We start from the raw sequence: 24233 nt of genomic DNA on the forward strand, positions 1-24233 counted from the left end.
AAATTAATTTTTAGACATACATGTATAACTTAATGAATTTATTTTCGTGGTATTTCTTAATGTTTATGTATAAGCAGACATATGATCAGGGCCTAATCCGATGTTATTTAGAGACTCAAACCTGGATGCTATCCTTCACGATATTGACTAAAAAGTTGCATTTTTTTTTGTATAAAAAATAGTGAACAGAATTAACCTTTTAAAGTGTCCTTTTGGGATTGGAAAAGAGTACCTGCCTTGTGGTATTGAATGTGTTTATGCTGTGTATGCATGATAATTTGAGTGGTCTTCAGTTATATCTTAATGTTATAAATATACAACATGCCAAATTTATCCATGAGGAGTATGGGCTTTCTTGAAAATGCAACATGTATATTAGCTTCAAAAGCTTAAGGGATTTGATGTACATGTGTATATGCCCCTATTACATATGCATAGGTATAATATCCTCACCACCAGAAGGCTCATCAAGAATATATATATATAGTACTGCCCACAACACATGTACTCACATGTGGGATATACAGACAGAGAGAGAGAATGGATTAAACCGGAAGTATCTAGAAATGTGTATTTTAAGTTGGCCATTTGTAATTTAGTTAGGCAGTTACTGTCATTATCAGTGTTAGTAATGTCATACGAAGATGTTGCCTTTGTACATACATGTTTGTTCAGCGACATGTTGAACAGTGAAAGGTATCAGACGTGCAAGTGCACACTGACCATGTGCATGGACCATCATAGTCGTCCAAGTTGCTCTTTGGTATACATTAGAGCTATACATTGTATGTTGAAAAATCTGAATTTGAAAATTGCGTGAAAGTCTTTACAAAAAAAAAAACATTTGAAGAAACATAAAGACTATACATGTATATGTAAGGGTTGAGTGACGGAATGTACATCAGTGTGGATATATTTTTAATATTACAAAAGAAGAGTGAAGATTCATGATTATCTATCAATAATATACATGTAGCAAGCTGTTCTGAATATGTGTGACATCAGTTATTGGCATTACAAATTTACAGTCAAACTTGTACATCAACATGTGCATTTTGTTTTGAATGTACATTTTTATCAAAAATCTGATTTTGATGAGAGTTGTATGAAGGTCTAAAAAAATTTTATTCTTCAAAATTCCAGCCTGCAGTACCATTCTTGTATCAGTGTAATAGAGAGTGGCTGAGTATCTGTCAACCTTGGAATATTTAGTAGAATTCTGGTAGTAGTAATGTATTTGTTGAGGTGGACAAGTATAACTGTGTGAGGTAACTGCATGATTAACATATAAAACGGCTGACCCCGTTCTATTATTAGAGAGAAAAATAGATGAGGATTTTTAACATTTGTTCTGTTCATCTTTGTCTCTCATCTGTTGTTTGCATCTCTGTGTTCCCTGTAGCCAAATGTAGGTCACTCTCTTGACACTGTCACATATATACTTATGTATATATACACACAGAACATTGGCATATGCGGACAGAAATGGATTTGCATGTTCACTGCCTTTCTGCTGATGTACACCACTGAACATGCATGTATCTACCTGTATATTCTATAAATAAACTCAAGTGTGGCAGGCATCATGTACAGTTCTTTCAGTCATCTGGGCTTCTAATTTTATTCACGTTGCATTTACTTAGAAGAAACTTCTTCAATATAGATTCTTGAATCAGGTCAGCTATTGTGATAGCTATGTGCATTGTTCCTAAATTGACCATGGAACTGATGATACATTTTTATAGATGTATATCTGACGAAAGGATCAGGTACCTTATACACACAATGGAGATTCGAGGACAGGCCTCTGATTTGAACAGGGCATCTATATAATGGCTGCTATAAAAAAAGGGCAGCTTTGAAACACTTGTATTTTAAGCCAGGCACATTGATATCTTTCAAGATCACTTACATATATACATTTACATTTGTGTAAGGTAATTAAATACATGTGTAATCAAATGAGGTACATGTCTAAGCGTATGGTCAGTTGACCTCGTATGTAGTTCTTCCTTTATTAAACATACAAGCTTGCTGTCAGATTCAAAGATTTCACCCCCGGGCTCTGTGCGATTTCCTCTCACTGTAATGCTGGCTGCTGTCATGTAAGTGAAATATTCTTCAGCATTGCGTAATACACCAATCAAATAAGTAAATAAATCAAATATTTCATATCTACTGTAACTTTTATCCTCTTGTATAGTGCACTGTACATACACATGTACATATGTGTGAGGATTGTGTATGCGTATGATGGTACAGGACACGTACCTGAGAAAATAGATGCAGTGGCAATAGGAAACAAAACATACCCATATAGATGAAACTTTTATTTATCATACATACTCACTGTACCTTTATGGAATGAAAATGAAATGGGAGTTGGCTGGTGCAAAGGGTTAGTTACATACATTTTTTTCTTTCATTGCCAGTTCCTGCAGTAATTTTCTTGGTATATGTAATTATATGTACATGTAAATTATGCACTGTTTGTTTAAGGACTTATCTAAGTGTAGAGCAAGTAGACTTTTTAGTTAACAACAGTTCCATAGGCCTATGATAATATCATCAAACCAGTAGACAAAAAACAACAGCTGGCTGCAAGGGGTGGCCAACTGAGGTCTGGCTGACCCTGACTACACACCTGTGTTTACCTGGCATACCTGTGGCAATTAGTCTATCATTTGTTCTCATTGTTTTAATGTCAGAGGGTATCTTAAGCTGAGCACATCGCTTTGTCGCCACCTGTAAATATCATGTTGTTTTTTTATTTCCTGCTGCAGTATGTTCGCCATCTGTTTTACTGTACATCTGGCCCCAAGGCTGTTTGCGTCATATTAGGTAGTTGTATTGTACATGTATACTGTATATTTTGTGTACATCTATTCAATGTTATGCTGTCCACTGTACATCTACATATTACATCAACATCCATTTGGAGGCCTAGAATTGCACAACCTTGTTGTATTCTATTATGTTGATGGTTTGAATGTATATATGAATGTATTTGAATATATGAGGTTTTGTGTTGTACTTAGCAGTTTTTCAGTCATGTGGTAACAAGGAGTCATTAGACATATATGTATACATGTACATCTTCTGGGTGTTCTTGTGGCGATACAAGTCCATGCCGCACAGTGCTGCCGCCATTGAAATATCATGCTGAAGACACAAGGTATGACACCCACACCAGGCCAATGAGCCGTGTTTCTTTCTTTAACCTCTCAGTGTCAGTGTTCATGATCCAACCCAGGTTTAGTCACAGGTCTCCCAACTTCGAGGCGAATCCTCTAAACAAGTAGGCCATCAAGGCGGTCCAACAAATCTGTGTTGGGCACATGGCACAGTGAAAGTGGGCACATATTGCCAGCTCATATAAAAAGACTGTATAAATGTCCAGTGTGAATTCATAATACATACAGGTGTATGATTGGCTATGATTCATTTTTCATAAAGAGCCAAAAATGAAATCAGATTAAGAAAATTGTGAGAATTTCAACACATGCAGCCTATTTTAGTGGAATGGATCAAAAGTAATGACCCTTGGACGCAACATTTGATAATCCATAACACCCTCATCAAACACCAATCAATTAAGTAAAATCAAATAACACCCTCATCTGTAAATAATTACCTTTTAAATGTTTGTCATGTGTGTACAATAATATAGGTAAGTGTACATGTATGTTTTTCTTTTAACATGCATTTGGTACATGTATAAAAGCTCAAAGTGTACATTTGTGTTTTTTACTCTATGTGTACACTTTGTGCTATTGGAGGAAGCTGTGTCACTCTAACAAGGGTAATACTCCAGTGTATTCATGATAGCCCTTGTTTACCTTAAAATTCCTTCCATGGAGGATTTGAAGGATTAAAGCTGTACAATTCTCCTCTTATTACAGCTGTAGAGGGAGTGTCATTGGCACTGGCAGGATTATATCAAACTCTCTGATCCTACCGTTTTTTTTTTTTCATTACCTTAACCTGTTTAACTCAGGAATCTAAGTTAAAGCATGTTTATCTTAAGGGGTGAATATCTCCACTGGAACATGAACTATGGTGTGTACACACAAGGCAGATAAAACTTCCTGATCTTGAAACAGTCCTTGTATGAAAGCAAATACCTATACCTGTAATTCATTGTCAACACAGAAATGCTGTGACCTCACTTCATGCTTAGAAATGTTTCTAGATGTGTTTCATCATGCATGCAGAAAGCTCCAAAAAGATTTACATTTAGATGTCTTTCACTGTGCGTGCTGAAAGCTCCAAACAGATTTTGCAATTCTGTTTCTTGGATGCTCATTGAATCTACTCTTTTGTTTCAGTTTCACATTAGTCTGATACAAGTTATCAAGTAAAACACTTAGCAGTGATGAATTTCTTGTAGTTTGCTCTACAGGTACACTGTAACGTGTGAATGGCATGGTTCAGTACTTTGCCGTTATTACATGTATATACATACAGGACATTCTCACACATCACCATGTAACTGTTACCTAGCACTGTAAAATTACTGGGCAGTACTGAACAGTTACAGTGCAGTACCATAAGATAATGATCTATTTGACACGGTTAAATGTCAGAGACAGTTCTGTTGTGACTAAATAGTTGTGTACATGCATTAGCATACAATATTAGCTTTAAAATTAGGTGCATTATTGAGGACATTGTTGAGAGGTGACTAGTTCTATAATGGTTTGACAGTTCCTATGAATACTTAGGAACAGTCCTTTAGGGAGTTTGCTTGTCTTCATTTTAGCAGTGTGTCATAGTCAGTGGTGTGTGGGTGTTACATGTAGATTAGCATTCCTTTTACTTAATTATGTTCCTATAAAAAATTTGACCGACTTTTTACTCCTCACACACATGATACAGTCAATAGGTAAATTGTTTTAGATTTAAACTGTACAGTTTGTAACGAAGATAAGACCTTAGCAGGAATACATACAAGTAGGGACGTGTTAGGAGGGTCCCGTCGACATGTACATTAATATAAATGCATATACTTTACCGGAACACAGAAGCATGAAAAAACATCTTAGTCAAGAATTTATTAATTTCTCCCAGAAAGCTAATACACCGTAAGCATTACTGTCATGATTTCAAGCACGACAACTTACATGTACAGTGAAGTACTAAAACTGGACTTTCAGGTAAACAAGTTATTTACATGCACATGTGTCAAACCTTGACTAAAAGAAATAAGTAAGGTGGCTTTTATGTGACAAATTGTTCCCTTTTTGTAGAAAAAGTTCATGTATGTTAATTAAGATTTGGTGGTGGGAAACACTCTCTCTCAAATACATTGCCTGACAGATTAATCCTAATATTGCAGAGCCACAAAGCAATATCCATGCGTTCGTGAACTGTGATTTTCATCTACCATCCTTGATATCCAGGAAATTGGATTTTTAAAAAAAAAAAAGCAAATGAATGTATCAGGACAGATTGTAATATGTTGAATTATTTAATTCAGATTTAAGAGGTACATTATTGTATAAAGATTCTCTTTTCCTAACAAAACCATGCTTCTTTATGCACTGTATAAAGTTCGCACAGTGTATATTTTGTCCTTGATTAACTATAAAATTTTCATGTATATCTTGTATCCAGTGCTAACTGGATTTTCTTTCCAATACATCCATGAATGGTGATACACACACAGCTGCACATCTTTCATGTGCATAGCAACCAAATAGAGACACTGGTAAATGTGGAACTGTTCATAATCTGAGTAATGTGCACATGGGCATGACATATTGATGTATCGAAATATCAGTCTCCTACATCCACTGATCTGAGTATTGATGTATCGAAATATCAATCTCCTACATCCACAGATCTGAGTATTGATGTATCGAAATATCAGTCTCCTACATCCACTGATCTGAGTATTGATGTATTGAAATATCAATCTCCTACATCCACTGATCTGAGTATTGATGTATCGAAATATCAATCTCCTACATCCACAGATCTGAGTATTGATGTATCGAAATATCAATCTCCTACATCCACAGATCTGAGTATTGATGTATCGAAATATCAATCTCCTACATCCACAGATCTGAGTATTGATGTATCGAAATATCAATCTCCTACATCCACTGATCTGAGTATTGATGTATCGAAATATCAGTCTCCTACATCCAAAGATCTGAGTCTTCACCTGTAACTGGCCATGAATAGCACCAATGACATTCAGATATGCTTCTGTAGGAACTTCTTCGTCACTTTTATACTGGTAGGCTTCAGGGCCCAGTTCAGAAACCTGCGATAATTGCACATATATGACATTGGTATGGTAATAGTGACGTACAAAATATCATATGACAACTGTACAATAAAAAAATGCTGTAACCCGCTGTGTGAAACTGCATGGGCCATGGACAGAATTAATTAAACCATCCAAATCCGTGAAAAAGAAAAATCAGAAAAATCCATTTTAATTTCTAAATGACATGTCTTAATGCATTGTAGGTGAATGTGTACATGTGTATGTTTGAACAGTGATGCAATATTGAAATATAAAGCCACATGTACAGAAGCATGTGCACTATACCTGTACACAGGCAGGCAGACTTCCCCTTTTAAAGACAGGCGTACAACCCAAGAGCTTTTAAACTACATGTAAGATTGAGTGAGTGCTTGGGGTTTAACGCGAACATAACAATTTTTCAGTCATATGACGACGAAGGAATTTTTAGAGTGCATTTAATGTGCCTCCTTGTTGCAGGACATATTTCCTCTGCTCTTTTATTTAGTGCAGCTTCACTGAGATGACTTACGGAAGGCAAGTAAGCACCTATCCCAAGTCATTATACAGATGCGGGTCAACCAGTCGTTGCACTATCCCCTTCATGCTGAATGCCAACTTCCTCTTTTAAGGTCTTAGGTGTGACTTGACCCAGGATTGATCCTGGATCTACCACTCCAGAAGCAGATGCTCTACTAACTGTGCTATCGCGGATGGTTGTAAGATTAGAGCCAAGACAGTTAAATTGATGCTATTATAATGTACATGTATTGCACGGTAGGAATATTATCAAAATACTTGCATGCATTCTGTACATGCTACCATACAAACATGCTACAAGATTAAATACCCATTGCAGACAGCAGGCTAGCTCACACACCTGCATGTAGTATACAGGTATGCCTGACGGAACCAATTAGATGTGTATAGGACAAGGGTGGGCTCAGGTGTTATTCCAGCCTAATGATCATCTGTGTGGCTGTCATTTGTGAAGGATTGGCATTTCAACAACAGCTTAACTCAGATTTAACTTGTTCCATCTCAGTCATGTTTATCGATTACACCATAAAATGGAGTATATTTTGGGAAACAACGCTGTTAGCTGAAATGCTGTAAGGACTACAGGACATCCTTTATACATCCGTTGTGATGTGACATTTCTGATGTAGCAGTTTTCCTATACACACTGGGTGTAGATATTATTACATACAGCTGTATTTATTTGTGAAAAGGCGGTTGCATCTCAATCAGAAGAGTTCTGAAAAACCAAAATAATCCATTAAAATTAATTTGCACAAGTGGTTATTAAGGATTTGCATCATGTTGCTGTATTCGTGTTGTGAATGTGGTAATTATAGAACAGAAGGCCATAAAAAGGCTTATTATGTCATCTTATATATTCAGAGTGATTTAAGTTGTTATGTTTCATTATTTACATATATATGAAAATTACAGTTCAGTTATTTATGATTGCTGTAATATGTGTTCACGTATGGTTTGAACCTTTCTTGTCAGATATACATATATAGTACATGTAGGTCTTACATCATGTCAGTGACATGACGTTTGGATGTGTACCCGTATGTCCCCCCCCCCCCCCCTCCACTGGCACCCATGTCTCCATGATCTGAGTATCGGTATCCTTATGTAACTTCCTGTTCATTGATGATACTGGATGCTTTGGTGTAATCAAGTTATGACATTCTTTGGCATATCTGGTGATCATGCAGGCAAGAATAAAAATGGTGAATTTGGGCATATACTTTTTTGTCACATATCACATGCCTGAGACTGCCCAATACAACTGAAAGGCCCTAACATGTACCCCTTTTGTTTTTTATCAACTCTGCATTATTCTCCTTATAAGATGATGTAAAGGATTGAGTCTCAGCTTTGATGTACCCTACTTCTTCTCATGTTAATGAGAGATAGTAGTAATGTTGAAAGGAAAATATTGCATGTCTTTATCAGCCTTGTCAAAGAGTGAAGATATGAGTATGTTATTTATTAGATGGTCTAACCATGTGAGAAAAAAGAAACTCAATATTCCTGCTACAATTACATATATTTTGGCTAAAGCGAGGAGACCAGTTGTCCCAAAAATTAGAAGAAATAGGTGAACTCTTACTGTGTGAGCCCTTGGGGAATCTCAGGTTTCCTCGGTCCACACCAGTGTTTACCTACCTCTCACCTCCACTTGTTCTCTAACTGATGAGATTTGTACAGATTAACTGTGGCCTGCCAGTTGAGTGGCCCTTTCATTTAGGCTGCTTGCATTCAAAGTTTTGTTTCCAGTTACAGTATTTCATTTCATGATCATTATCCCACATTGTAAGAAGTGACATAAAATAACCTTTTCTGTTCATCTGTCTGTTGTAGAAGCGTAAGAATTGCTATGTATGTATATGTACACGTACACGGTTGTATGTAGGATTCTCAGGTGTGGTATATATATGGTTTTGTACATGACACTGTGGTATTTTCATATCCTGGTTTGGAATTTTAATAGAAATGGTGATAATGTACATGTACCATTTTACATATAAATTTACCCTCTTGTAAAACCTGTATCGTTAATTTATATTACCTTAATCCATAAAGAACACTTTTGGAAGGTTTTGTGGTAACAGTTCAGAAAAAATAACAGGTTAAAGTATAGGTGTGAACATTTTGTACTGTTAGGAAATGCTGGATTTTTCTCTGCTAAACGTGTAAGAAAATCAGAATATTTAGATTTCCGTGCCATTTGAGAATGAAAAATATGAAACAAGGATATAATATACTGCTGGCCTGATCAGACATCAAACGCCATGGAGATGACAGGCTTTATTTGATTAGATCTCAGCACTTCTTCTCAAACCCTCACACTCCAAAAGGCAACAACCTTGCAGGAATCTGCTCTAATTAGAATTCCTGCAGATTCCGTGAAATTCTTTGCCTGCAAGCAGTGAAGTAACTGTCAGTGTGACAGAAGTATTATTACTGTGTCAAGATTCATGAAACACCGGGAGATTGTTCAGCCTTAATACCAGCTTGACCATGCAGGCTGCTTTTGTACTCAACATAAAGATTTGGCTCAAGTGGACATGGGTGTTAGCAGATATGAATGCATGTACATGATGTACTGTACACGTACCATTCTGTCCGAGATTGCCATGATGTGTCGAAATATACTGAAATTCAGTCATTCATTCATTCATTCATTCATTCATGCTGTCAGAGAGGTAAAAATAAGGTCAAGGATTTCTTTGATGAATACTAAGAATTTTGAGAATGCAATAAAAATGTATTTTTTGTATTTTTGTATTCAAAAATGCCTTCTGAGGAGATGTTGGTGAACAGAAAAATAGTTTTTTCTAAATTCTATATTGAGCAATTTCCTTTGTACCAAGTTGAGAAGGTTGTTATTTGTCTTTAACTATGTGTATTTAACTTTTATTTGAATATGGATGCATTGATAATTTTTTTAAAAATCTTTGTAAGTAAGGTATGTGATGAAGGTACATGTACATGGCTGTGTACATGTAAACATGTATACATGTTCCAACAATATGGTATATGTATGTTATAGTAGATCAGCATGTTTTATGCTGGCTGGCTGGCTGGCTATACTTTATGTGAAAGGTATTACTGTATAGGCCCCACCACAAAAAAGCCTTTCACTGTAATGGTGATCTAGGCTTGAGCATAATAAAGCTATGTGTATTATACATGTACCTGCTGCTTTGTTGTGGTGAAAGGTGTCATATGTAGAACTGTTCATATGTAGGTCAGTAAATATGGTACATGTAGAAGTGTGAATTAGAATAAGCATCTGTTCAGGGATAGTGAATACAGTATATGGTGATGCAGTTTGATGACAGTGTGACAATGTACCAGTTAGACCAAATCTTTGGCTGCTCTTTGAGCATTAGGGAGAGTCACCTGAGGTAATGACTACTGATAAATGTCTGGTGTCATTCAGGCATGAATATCACAAATACCTACAGATGTTTTGTCGGCTTATACAGGTGGAGAGCTGTGAAATGCTGCTCGAGTCATAATTTATCCCATGTGATTGCTATATATATTGGTACAGCTTCTGCACTAGTCCACCAAGCAGAATCATGCACGCCTGCTGGTTCTAGTTCAGCTTAGATAATGTCAGCAGGTTTGTCAAGTACTCTAAGTGATGTGGTGGCAACAGTTTTGCTCTTACCATTTTCAGTCTCTTCTGCAGCACCCATAAGCCTGTCTGTCACGGATTACATGTACCGTAATAGTAAAGAATTCTTGATAAGGGTTTATTAACAGTGATGAAACAGTTAAAATAAATAAATAATTAAAAAATAAATAAATTGGGGTACAACCCAGTTTAGAGCTGCAATCTCTGTAGTCCTGTGGTTCATGCAGACATCATACTGGTAACTTTACATTAATACTATATTACATTATTACATTATATTACATTATATTACATTAATGAAACATCTTCATAGCTACAATGGCTTCATGCCACATGATAACATTTTACCCAAATGTAAGACACAAAATCTGATCTTTTGAAGACATAAATGGCAACAATACTATATTTTAAGGTTTAATTTATGGTTTCTGTGGTCGTTGGTCAAAGTATATGAAAAGAAAAAAATTACCTGCATATATAGTTTACATACAAAACCTCATAGCAGACTTTTAGAATGGTTTGCTTGATGTAAAGGGCTTTGAAGGTTGGTGTATTTTATAGCTGTGTTTGTACGTGTACTTGATTGTGCAATACCATGTGGATCAGTCACTTCCTGATATCTACACTGGCTTAAGATAGCTTATGTCAACAAAACTATTCAAGACATATTTTGATTGTCGTGTTATATGTGTAAAGGTAACAGTGATCTTGGAACTTGGAAACCTGCCAATCTGGTTGTCCAACTTTACATACATGTACATGTATTGGCATAGTCTCCTGAATCCAATTATTGATGTGCACATACTGCAGTTAAATATGATCTTTTGCTAAAGGATGAAGGACATGGTATTCAAAGGATTCAAGATGTGAATCTTGCTATGGCCTGTGGAGGATGAAGTGTTGTCAGTTAATTGTTCATCTTCAAATGTCTCTTATGTGTGCTGGGCATGTGTACATTTAGCTGCCAATTTGATCTTCTGAAGCTAGTGGTACTGCTTCATATGTCAATGTAAATTAATGCTGAGACCAGGATGTCAAAGGCTAAAACAGGAGCCATACATCAGAGGAAGAATTGATCGCTAAGTTTGAGACCTACATGTACGCAGTATACATGTTCATGTACAACAAGGATTTCCTGTTTGGCCTAGACTTTATTGGCTTATGTTTTAGGACCTAATTTTGTAACCTCGTAACCAAGTCCACATGTAGGCATATATATATATATGTATCTTTCTATACATTAAAGTAGAGAACAGTTGTTTAGCCCACTTTGGTGGCCTAGTGGTTGGAGTGGTTTTGGTGGTCCTCCTCAAAGTTGAGAGATGAGTAAAATCAAACTCACTGGGTGGGGTGTCATGTCTGTAGTGTCTTCAGCATGATACCTCAGTGGCAGCAGCACTTTGGTGGTGTAGTGGTTGGAGTGGTCCTAGTAGTCCTCCTCAAAGTTGAGAGATAGTGGGATTAAACTCACTGGGTGGGGTGTCATGTCTGTAGTGTCTTCAGCATGATACCTCAGTGGCAGTGGCACTTTGATGGTGTAGTGGTTAGAGTGGTCCTAGTAGTCCTCCTCAAAGTTGAGAGATAATGGGATCAAACTCACTGGGTGGGGTGTCATGTCTAAAGTGTCTTCAGGATGATACATGTAACTCAGTGGCAGTGGCACTTTGGGGCATGGACGCCCTGCAACCAGAAGACACAGTATACATATACACGCACCTAATGACTCCTCGTTGTCATATGACTGAAAAATTGTGAAGTATGCTATAAAACCCAAACATACATATATGCTTTATGTTGAGATCCCATACACTGTATTTTAAATTGACCAATCTCAGATTACAGGCTGTGATTCTGCTGTTTTCTGCTTGCTTCCTTATTCGTATCCTTACTCAGCATATATTTGTGAACATTTTTAGTTTTTTCTTTTCATCTTTATATCTAAATCTCTTCAAATTGTTTCATACATGTAAATGAATATTGATTCAGATTGAGGCTGTCTTAAAAGTGAGATGTGTTTTAAGAAATCCATATTTTGCTAATTGAATCAAATTGTCTCTGTTCACCAAGAATAGCTCAAATTATTGCCTTTCGGAGAATATAAGACTCCTACCTGTATTAGATTGTTTACAGTGTTAAAATGATTGTAAGGTTTGAACAGGTTATAATGCAATCCGCTTTATTAGTTTTAGGAACTATATTATCGATTTTGAACGGCAGTGCATGGACAGGCAATATTTTGTGAAATGCAGTTATTTTGGCTATTTTAAAATAATTCCGATATCAAGAATTTGGTTGGATTTGTGCTAAATTATCAGTTTTTGTCAAAACTCCCAGGTATACCTACTTGAGCAATTGTTTCAGTTAAGGCTGCCCTTTACAAGTGGATTGATTGATTGTTCATAAGTTAATCAAGAATATTTCACTTACCAGTACATAGATGAGAAACATGCAGTTTTACTGAAGGAAACCAGAGTGCTTAGATTGACAGAGGCATTACTTATGGATAACAACTTTTGGATTTATTGTGTTGGTGATGTTTCGATGTAGCTTCTTACATCGTTATCAAACCATATGTTATCAAACGATGTAAGAACCTACATCGAAACGTCACCAACACAATAAATCCAGGAGTTGGTATCCATAAGTAATGCCTTTGTCAATCTATACCAACCCAGCTCCTAAATGCCTCTGAAAGAAGCCAGAGTGCTTAGGTTAAACCCTGGTGCCTTCTCATGCTGGCTTCCTCACCAGCCATATGTCGAAGGTCTGTCAGAAACCTGGAGATGGTCATGGGTGTCCCGCGTGCTCTGCTCAGCTTCATCCCACCATAATACTGGCTGTCATTGTATAGGTGAAATATTTGAGAGTAGGCAGTAAAATGCCAATCAAATAAAGAAACCTTGGTGCTTTGTATTTATGTGCTCATTGTAATAATACATTTATTTGATTTCTGATTCCCCACTGGGTCGCCATGATGTGGCTGAAATATTGCTGATGTGGTGATAATTAAGCCATAGTCATTCATTTATTCACTCTTTTATTGCAGGGGGCAATCCCTATGGGAGAGTGTCGAGTCACTGCTACCAAGGAAGCAAATCAGCCATTTGCCCTGTGCTTGGAGAGTGCTGAAATGGAGGTATGTTCAGTCTACAAGTATTTTGTGCATTCCAGCAATGAACATGAATAACTTCAAATTTATTATATAAAATGTTTGGACATGTACATTGGATATGTATCATTATTTTGAAGTATAAATAGAAGACCAGTGGAATATACATACTATTAATTATACAGCCAGATTCATGCCATCTTAAATTTAATCATTTACATTTATATGTGGTTGCATTTATTTCTCCAAATTATTTGTGCATGTAAATATACCCTTTTGTTAACTTCACAGGGTAACCTAGTGCTGGGTGCAGAGAATGAGTTTGAAAGAGACAAGTGGCTGGAATTACTACAGAAAGCTGGAAGAGTGTAAGTCTAATATGTACTCATATGCCATTATGATTGAGAAAATAACCTTTATCTACTAGCATGACAAGCATTGGGTGTTGTATATTGAAGCAAGCCCGTGGGAAAAAGAGATATTCATTTAATGTTGAATTGGTTTTCTGTCATTAGCATTTGCATGCACAGTATGTGTTTATGGTACCCATATACAGTATGTGTTTGTGGTACACATGTACTGTATTTGTTTGTGGTACACATGTACAGTATGTTTGTGGTACCCATGTACAGAATGTGCTTGTGGTACACATGTACAGTATGTATGTGGTACACATGTATGTTTGTGGTGCCCATGTACAGTATGTGGTTGTGATACATATGTACATGCAGCATGTTTGTGGTACACATGTACAGTGTGTTTGTGGTACCCAAGTACAGTATGTGTTTGTAGTACCCATGTACAGAATGTGCTTGTGGTGCCCATGTACAGTATGTGTTTGTGATACATATGTACATGCAGTATGTTTGTGGTACACATGTATGTTTGTGGTGCCCATGTACAGTATGTGTTTGTGATACATATGTACATGCAGTATGTTTGTGGTACACATGTACAGTGTGTTTGTGGTACACATGTACAGTATGTGTTTATGGTACCCATATACAGTATGTGTTTGTGGTACACATGTACTGTATTTGTTTGTGGTACACATGTACAGTATGTTTGTGGTACCCAAGTACAGTATGTGTTTGTAGTACCCATGTACAGAATGTGCTTGTGGTGCCCATGTACAGTATGTGTTTGTGATACATATGTACATGCAGTATGTTTGTGGTACACATGTATGTTTGTGGTGCCCATGTACAGTATGTGTTTGTGATACATATGTACATGCAGTATGTTTGTGGTACACATGTACAGTGTGTTTGTGGTACACATGTACAGTATGTGTTTGTGGTACCCATGTACAGTATGTGTTTGTGGTACACATGTACAGTATGTGTTTGTGGTACCCATGTACAGTATGTTTTTGTGGTACACATGTACAGTGTGTGTTTGTGGCACCCATGTACAGTGTGTGTTTATGGTTCTTACGTACGGTATTGTATTATATATATCTCAACCAGTTTGCCAGCAACCTGCAGATGGTCGTGGGTTTCCCCTGGGCTCTGTCCGGTTTCCACCCACCATAATGCTGGCCACCGTCGTATAAGTGAAATATTCTTGAGTACGGCATAAAACACCAATCAGATAAATAAATAAATAAATATATTTCAACCCTGTTTCACATAGAAGGATATCTGCTGAGATCATGTCTACTATAGACTGCAGATGTCATGATTTTAGCAAAGAAAAAGATCTCAGGGCAACAAGCCTATAGAATAGGCAGATAAATTCGTTTTAAAGCTCCTTATAAACTGCTCTCCTTGAGACAATAGTGTCATGTGCAAACCCTGTGTAGCATTACGTACATGTAGGTGTTGTACAAAGTATCGACACTAAATTTACAGCCAGACGTTTATTGTCTGCAATTGTCACAAGCTGTGTTCATGAAGTGTTCCTGTTGAGAACTGTTGCTCTAAGTCATGAGGCTTAACATCACTGGCACAGGTACACATGTACAAGGCATCCTCTTTTAAGACGCTCTTCGACCTAGCCTCTTCATTGTAAGATGTAGAAAGACGTGGTATATGTCCTGGCTGGCTGTGCAGAAGGAAAACAAATGACAAGAAGGAAAAAAAAAAATGAGAGCCTGTGGGGAAGGTGTGACAAGCTCTTGCTGCTATAGAATCACCAAGCTCACGCCTATTACTCAACTGTTTACCTTGTGTTAACACAGTTGTAGGGCAGCCAAACAGGGGCACAGCCGCAGTGTAAGGTGAGGGAAGGACCAAGGCCTGTGAAAGACTACTGTTGTCTTGTTGGGGCGTGGAGTAGCCTGGCTTTGTGTACATGATGTGACAGCTGACTGCTGCTGTAGATTAGGCCAGTGGATGTAATGGCCAAGTCATGTTTTGGCCAGGGAGGGGTCAGTCTACATAAACACATCACCATGGACCCCTGCTGAGCTTATCACAGCTTTAGTTTTGCTGTTTACCAACACTTAAATCACACCATGGGCCATTTGTGATATATTTTTCTCAGTGGAGGACCTCCACACAGATCATAATGGTGCAAACCACAGAAGTAAATTCTACATGTAACTGGTACATGGTTACATGTACTATAATTATATGGCAGTGTATGTGGGTGCACAACAAACCACAGAAGTAAATTCTACATGTAACTGGTACATGGTTACATGTACTATAATTATATGGCAGTGTATGTGGGTGCACAACAAACCACAGAAGTAAATTCTACATGTAACTGGTACATGGTTACATGTACTTTAATTCTATGGCAGTGTATGTGGGTGCACAACAAACCACAGAAGTAAATTCTACATGTAACTGGTACATGGTTACATGTACTATAATTCTATGGCAGTGTATGTGGGTGCACAACAGAATTTTTACTTAAACTCATTAGATTATGTTTTATGACTGTTGGAGATTTATATGTAGCCTGTCTGTGTCATCTAGGGTCTCCACCCCCCTGCCCCCCCCACCCCCAATCCTCTTTATTCAAACATAATGTGTTACAACAAATATATTGGTATGCTGAATTGGTGCCCTATACCTGGGCTGTCTGTGTACCGGTACATGTATCCTTGCATTTCACTGATACCTGTAATTCAGTTACGACACAATTGAACTAAATATCACACCAACTTCCTTGTTCGCTGTGGTGGGTAGCCATGTTAAGTATACAGAGATAAAAAGGGTGTTTTCCTTCCTTGACCCCTCCCTCCAGCACACTGATCATAGGTGTACATGTTCAGGCTATATTTCATGTTCATACATCTGTATGGTGATATTTGTACATGCAGGTGTACTAGGCGACAAAGTCATGCGTATATTACATAACATTTGGCCTTTTACTCTTGCACATGTAGATTAACATGTTGTATTACACATATGGTTGCAGTCCCATTTTATTTTTCCTATTCATTGTTAATGTGCACAAATAGAGCAAATATAAATTATGTACATTTATTAAACTACGCAAAAGAAATAAGTTTGGGATTAAACAAGGAAAGTTAAACAAAGGGCTGTAAATTAATTCATGGTTCCTAAATGTGTCTGTACTGTTGTTCTACCTTCCCTTGGTCACTTTGCTTGTGGGACGTTTTCAACAATAACCAGTAATCAGTGCAACTTTTAAAAGGTTGGCCACTCTGCTTTCTTCCACCCATAAAACCTGACTGTCGTTATAAAAGCGAAAAATTCTTGAGTATCGCATTTAAATCAGTTAAAAAAGTAGTCTAAGTTTGTAACCTCGAGTATTTATAGGATCCTTGAAATTGATTGTTTTCTTGAAACCAGAAAGCTAGATGTATGTCTGGTCATTGTAAACATTGTGGGATGTGAGTATCATATTTTTGTTAACATGAACTGCATAATTATTAACATTACCATTAAGATGTAATACCAGACTCATGATAATTTAGGGTTATGCTGCAAAGGTACTCCTGACACACACAAACCTCATTACAAACATGTGTATTGTTTGATAGCCCTTGTGAGCGTACATGGCTCATGAGAGCTGAAATGTTGAGGGGAGATCATCCTTACAATCTGTAATAAGCATTGCTTTATAAGTACATACATATGTGATGCTTTCTGCATGCATCTTTACGTCAGCAAGCCGCAGTTGATGGGATTGATAATTTTGCTGGTAATTTTAGCCTTTAGTATGACATTATAATGATTGTGCCATTGGTGTTCTGCAGAACCTGGTCAAATATACAGCTATCAGATACAATGATACAACAGTTGGAGTCCCAGGGACAGCAGATGGCTCAGGAGAAGCAGGATGTCTTTGGTAAGATTGTGCTCAAACATATATACATGTAATTGTAGCATTGCAGCTGATATTACATGTATATTTTCTGTAAATAATCACTCCAAATAGTGTAATTTTAGAGGCAATCAAATGTCAGTAAATATTACTTTTGGTGCAGAAACTCTCATGTGAATTTTTCCAGTAGGTTATCACCCCACCTTTGAAACAAACCTGAAAAGGTCTTTCTAAGATCTGCGTAACTCGAAAAATCAGGAAATGTGAATTACTTGGTTGTGGATGAAATTTTAGGTCGAATACAGTGCTGTGTGTCTTGTAAATAGTGGCCTACAAGTATGTTGATTAAGGAGCTTATAGGCTGTGCATACATACATGTCTGACCGCAGAATGGATTCCTGGCTCAACAATGTCCTAATTCACAATTGCAGATAGACTACAGTCTGAAGTGTTGGCTTTATCAGATGAAAAAATTCGCACTGAGGTAAGTTTAGGGATTCTTTGATGATTACACTGCTCTGATTGTCCAACAACTACATCTACTCCATTGTAGTTTATGAGTGTTTGTCTTCTGACAACATAGAAGTTGTGAAAATTTTGATTCTGTAGACCATTGCATTAAGGTTTTAGAGCTTTTAATTCAGCACAATTCAGCACAGTTTATGATCCATATGTAGGCGTACAGATATTACTTCATGTAATTGTTGTTGTTCGGTGGACTTGTATTAAGTGAAACTGAAGATAATCCATCTGTAATTAAGCTGCCAGTTGATATATGGATACTTCTGGTACAGGAACTGGAAAAGTTAAACAAAGAGCTGGAGAAGGAGAAAACAAAAATGGAGTCCTTCATGGACGAATTACAGCAAGAATACGACAAAATCAAAGGGTGAGTTGGTAATATTGCCGATACTCATTTGGGGCTGACGACCAGATTTGTATATTTTGAACATATATGTATATATTGCACTCTACTTACTGTACATAATTCACCTAAAGTTGAGTATTTAGTATTTTTAAAGTGACAGATTTTGTTTGATTCTGATTGATTGACCAATTTTAAGAGGCCACCTCAAATGTTTTTGTGAAGTTTGATTAATTTCTTATGAGAAAGGTTGAAGTGTTGGCATGAAAATGATAATTTTAAGCCCTTTATGTGAAAATGAAAACACCCCATGAGAAGCCAGACAACTACATTTGTTGCATATTAGATTGATTTGATTGTTATAATAATTTGCATGTACATTTCTGTGTAAATGTTTCATCTTTGTATAACATAATATACTCCAAAGTTTCATAAAGCACATGGTTGTTGTTGCAGTGAATTAGAAGAGACGCAGGATACGATGTCCAAGGTTGAGACAGAGAGATCAGAGTTGACTGAAGTATTGTCTCGCCAGGAAGCCTCACTAGAGGTAAAATACATGGCAGTTGAAACCGGAAACCAGTTGTTTGACAACAAATCTGATAAAACAAGCTTCAGTTCTGAGAATAGATAGAATTTTGGGTGTTGTGAATAGTGTAGAAATGGAAAGTTCAGTAATGCCCCAAACCAATTTTTACAGATACTGGTACTAGTGGCTTTAAATGAACATTTGTTCAAATGTGCTTTATAACACTCTCGTTATGAATGTGGTTCAGTTTTAAATACAATTTCATGTATGGGAATTTTGAGTGAAGCTTGTGATCAATGTTGTTGTGACTAGTGATGTTACTAAGTATTGTCATGCTAATGTTTTTGTATAAAGGATCTTGGAAAAGAGAAGGAGAAAATTCTCAATAAACTTCAAGAAAGAGAATCCAAAAACAAGAATTTGGCTCAAGTAACAGAAGGTCTAAGGAAATATCTAAAAGAAATTGAAGAGAAAACAGAGACTTTACTGCATGAAAAAGCTGAGGCTGAAAACAGGTAAGGTTGAAAAATACATGTTAATGAAATGTTTTCTCTTGGTGTGCCCTGCTATAAAGTTTCCTCCAGACATTGTATAGTATCATTTTGAAAAGAAAAGTTTGAGTAACTGGCTTTTACTAATACATACAACTTTCAATAAAATACAATTCTTATGATATATAAAAATACATGCACAAAACTATCTCAAGAAAGGATTTACAGGTATATTGGTAATTAAGTAAATGGGAAGGTGGCATGTTTTTTAATCCCGTGAAGTGGCACAAGTGTGAAGGCATTGAGCCATTGTTACGTCAAGAATCGATTACAGCACAACGCCTCACTGTTACAATGCATCAGTTTCTATTATAACGTCATACTGTCTTTAATGTCATGTCATCATGATGAGCTGAGAAAGGAACATTTGATATCACCAAATGATGTCAGAGTCCTGCTGCTGGGCATTTGACAGGTCCCCATTAGGGTTTGTGTATGGGTATATAAAGTTGAACGCCATGACAGTATGAAATCTTGAATATGTTACGATGGTTTTATGACAGAATATGTACAGCCCATTTCCTAAAAAAAAAAAAAAAAAAAACACTGTAGAATCCATGTAACGTAATTGTTTAGTCTTATCTCATTTTGTATAAAATCTGTTATTTTGCAGATTGGTTGAAATTGTGTACATTACCCAAATTATCAAATTTTCAGGTGGAAAGAAAATGAGGAGTGGGCCTTGCAGCTTGCGGAGGAGAAGCAGCACTTCAGTGAGCATGCTCAGGAACTTCAAGCCACAATTAAGGTAACAAAGGGTTAAAAGTAGTTCTCATCAGGAGAGTGGGGCCCGACTTAGTCATCTTAGTGGTTAGGACACATGTTTTGATCGCTAAGACACAGGAGGTCTGGGTTGATCACAGCCATGGACAGGCAATTTGTGGATTACCCTGCCCTCAGTGTCCATAGTACCTTGTGGTGACAGAGAGTAAAATGATGCTTGACTTTGTGTGGGCATTTGTACAGTTGTAAGGGAGAAGAAAACTTAAAAATGATGCCATAATCACATGAAAGAGCTTGAAAACTTCTTTGCAAATATGGTCTTTATGATATTTTTTTTGTGATATTTTTCTTACAGGAGAAAATGGTAATTGAAAATATTTATGTATGGTGGGTATTCGGGACCACCACTTAGTAATTATATTGCCTTCGCAATATAGTACTTTAAATAAAGATGTGGTGTGTGTCTAATAAGTTTGTGTGAATGTGAATTTGTTGTATATATCCAAACACATGCATGTAATCTTAATTATATTAATATTTATGAATACATTAAAATATAAAATGATCAAAATCCAGGTTGAACACATTTGCTGGCTGAAAAGACCAAATTCTAGTACAAATATATTTATTAAACATATGTTACATTCTCATTTACAACATTATTATGCAAAGACAGCATATACTAAACAGTGATCCCACTTACACACCATACAAAAATTATTTGTATCTCTTTAAAGAAAAATAAAAAAAAATTTGGATGACCACATTTACGACTAACATTTTGCACTCTTTCATCTGAGCTTTATGTAATTTTTTTGTTTTGTACACCATTAATGTTGAAGACCACTTGTTAGCCACCAATGTGGTGTGCACATCTGTACAGCAGGAGTGTGAAAGTTTGCTAGTAACTCAAGGTGGTTCAATTATCCCTGGCACTCAGGTGTCCTCTATCCATAATGCTGACTGCATTAATCAAATAGCTAACGAAATATACACCTGTCGACTCTTTCATGATCTCTTCAAAACTTGACTGCCATAAGATGCTTGGATAATATGCGTGGAAATAATTGACAGCATTGCTCGTTTACTTACAGGACTTGACAGTACAGAAAGAGATGACTGAAGCAGAATTAAAGGTGGGGTTTTTTTGGCATAAAGACTTTTAAGTTTCGTTTTCTTTTGTTTGTTTTGTTGTTGTTGTGTTTTTTTTTACATCTGTAACTGTCAGTTTAATTTGATTTCAGCAATTTTCCCCAAAGGTTTTTGTCTGGAGAAATTGATTTCAGCCATTTTAGTAGCATGTTTAGTATGTGTTGAAATTTGGTGAGTTTTTGTTAAACATAAACTTGAAATTAATATGGCTGAAGTTGACTTTAGATGTATGAACTTCCTGTTTCTTAGTACTGTGTAATATACCTTTGAATTATCTATCCCAGAAGAATATCTGTGTATTTAAATAATTGGCCTTGAATTTTGATTGTGTGACAGATATGTACATGTATTGTTCCCTTCATTTGGGTCCTGTTTCACAAAATTTTCAGTCCTTGAAAACCACACAGTTCTGGATGGGAAATGGATTTTAGAACAAGCCTTGTGAAGCTGAAGTACTTGAAGACAGAGGGGGCCTCTGTGGCTCAGTTCATTAGTGCACTAGCGCACTGTAATGATCCAGGAGCCTCTCACCAATGCGGTCACTGTTAGTTGAAGTCCAGCTCATGCTGGCTTCCTCTCTGGCTGTACGTGGGAACATCCTCAGCAACCTGCGGATGGTTGTGGGTTTCCTCCGGGCTGTGCCCGTTTTCCTCCCATCATAATGCTGGCCACCATCGTATAAGCGAAATATTCTTGAGGATAGTGTAAAAGGCCAATCAAATAAAGAAATAAATTGAAGACAGAGTGCAGTGAGTGATAGAGTAAACAGAGTCATAACTTTGTGTGTAAATGTGTGTATGCATGAGGGACTCAAGGAAGGTTGATTTTGTACTTACTTTATTTTTAATTTATAATTAACAGTTTATAATATTATATTATAATTAACAGAGTTAGACAATTCCCTTATTAAATGTCACATTATTCTTTCCCAAAATCACATAAATTCTTGAGTATTAAACTGCATTAAAAGGCAATCCACCAATCCATCAATCTATCATCTTTCAAGTTTGATATGACGTTGTTGCTGTTACCAGGAGGAAGTGCGAGCACGTCTGGATGCAGAGAAGAGGCTGAGGAATGCTGAGTTATCTGTGGCTAATCTGGACCGGGCAGTTCTCCACGAAACGCCCAACATAGAGGAGAAGGTCAAAGAGGAAATGATTGTGGATGTGAAGAGACTTAAGAGTATGTAAAAAGTGGTTTTGACTGTAGTATGGTGCTTACTGATATAGGGTCAGTGGGACGTCCTGGAATGAGGTCTGGAAGATATGCTAGTGACTTCATTAGAGGCACTCTTATCAGAGACCAATAGATCGGCTGACAGCTTGAGGCCACAGTGCTGTCAGTGAATCCTGTATGTTTTGGCAACAATATTACATTTCATTCTTCTGAAAATCCCTTTTCTGTTGTATTCTTGTTCATGTACATGTAATTTACATAAATTAAATATATTTATTTAATGTTTGTACCTGAGTTCAAATCTAGCTTATGTTGTCTTTCTCTCTGGACTTACGTGGGAAGATCTGCCAGCAGCCTGCGGATGGTCGTGGGTTTCCCCGGACTTTGCTGAGTTCCTCCCATCATGATGTTGGCCGCCGTCATATAAGTGAAATATTCTTTCACAGCATAAAACACAAATCAAATATATAATGTTTGTACTTGTATTTGACAGAGTTTTTCGAGGACCTGGCAGCAGAGGCTAGTTTAGACTCAGATAAACCTATTGTTGTGAAGAACGCTATCCATGCTCGTAAAACTATTGTGAGAAAAGCCCGAAGTCAGAAGTTTGAGAGTAGGCGGAGGTCCAATGGTAAGTTTGTACATGCTTGTAGATTACCTTATTTGCTAATGGAATGTATATTTCTTGCAATCTTTGCTCTAAGTAGATCACACACACACACACATGGGTATTGCATAACTTCTTCGACATTTGGCATGTGTTTGAAGATACGCAGTTTAACTGTACGTGTACATCTTCGTAATTCGAAACTACATGTCTATCAGCTTCGATGACCAGCATCAGGATTTCATTAGATGTTACCTCAACTATAACACTAAAATATTGGTGGCATGGCGTTTAAGCCTTACTCATTCATTATTCAGTTATTCTTTAAAAATCTACATAAAATATGCAGTAAATGTTGAAGAACTGTGGTACCCACTTGTATTATAATGCAGTAATAGACAGTGTATCCCCCACCCTTATTTATAATAACCCCCATGACTTTGGTGGAGTGTGCTGTAATAAGACTCATGTTATCCTTCAAAGCCTTTTGTACACATACTTATCAGATGCGAGATGTTGTTGTAGAATAGATTGTTGTTGGTATTTGAGCTTTTACACATTAGGAGGGCTAAAGTTTTTTGAGTAGTTCACAAAAATGTGAATGTATATATTTGTTGACGCCTGGATTTGCACAGACAGAAGTTGTATCTCACAGTAGACTGCTGAACAGGTGTGTTACCATCATTATATGTCACTGTTCAAAATCCATTATTGTAATATCCAGGTGTTTGGAAAAGTCGTTATATCAATAACATATTGTGTCATGAAAAAGTACAACATTAAATACAATTCAGATGAATGAATAAGAATAAATGATTCACTGGACCAAAGTCACTCATGTTCAACAGC

At 36.8% G+C, this 24233-nt stretch overlaps 1 protein-coding gene across 1 annotated transcript in view; it reads left to right on the forward strand.

Moving 5' to 3' along the window:
- Positions 1-24233, forward strand: part of LOC135466795 (pleckstrin homology domain-containing family D member 1-like) — a 42699-nt gene that overhangs the window by 10130 nt on the left and 8336 nt on the right. Inside the window, exons 3-13 of the mRNA XM_064744487.1 lie at positions 13471-13560; positions 13825-13901; positions 17711-17802; positions 18210-18262; positions 18573-18667; positions 19100-19193; positions 19527-19687; positions 20381-20471; positions 21541-21582; positions 22633-22783; positions 23271-23408. Of these exons, the coding sequence (XP_064600557.1) occupies positions 13471-13560; positions 13825-13901; positions 17711-17802; positions 18210-18262; positions 18573-18667; positions 19100-19193; positions 19527-19687; positions 20381-20471; positions 21541-21582; positions 22633-22783; positions 23271-23408 (1084 nt within the window). The remainder of the gene's footprint in view (positions 1-13470; positions 13561-13824; positions 13902-17710; positions 17803-18209; positions 18263-18572; positions 18668-19099; positions 19194-19526; positions 19688-20380; positions 20472-21540; positions 21583-22632; positions 22784-23270; positions 23409-24233) is intronic.

Source organism: Liolophura sinensis, chromosome 6 (genome assembly GCF_032854445.1).
Source record: "Liolophura sinensis isolate JHLJ2023 chromosome 6, CUHK_Ljap_v2, whole genome shotgun sequence".
In the NCBI taxonomy this organism is placed as follows: Eukaryota; Metazoa; Mollusca; class Polyplacophora; order Chitonida; family Chitonidae; genus Liolophura; species Liolophura sinensis.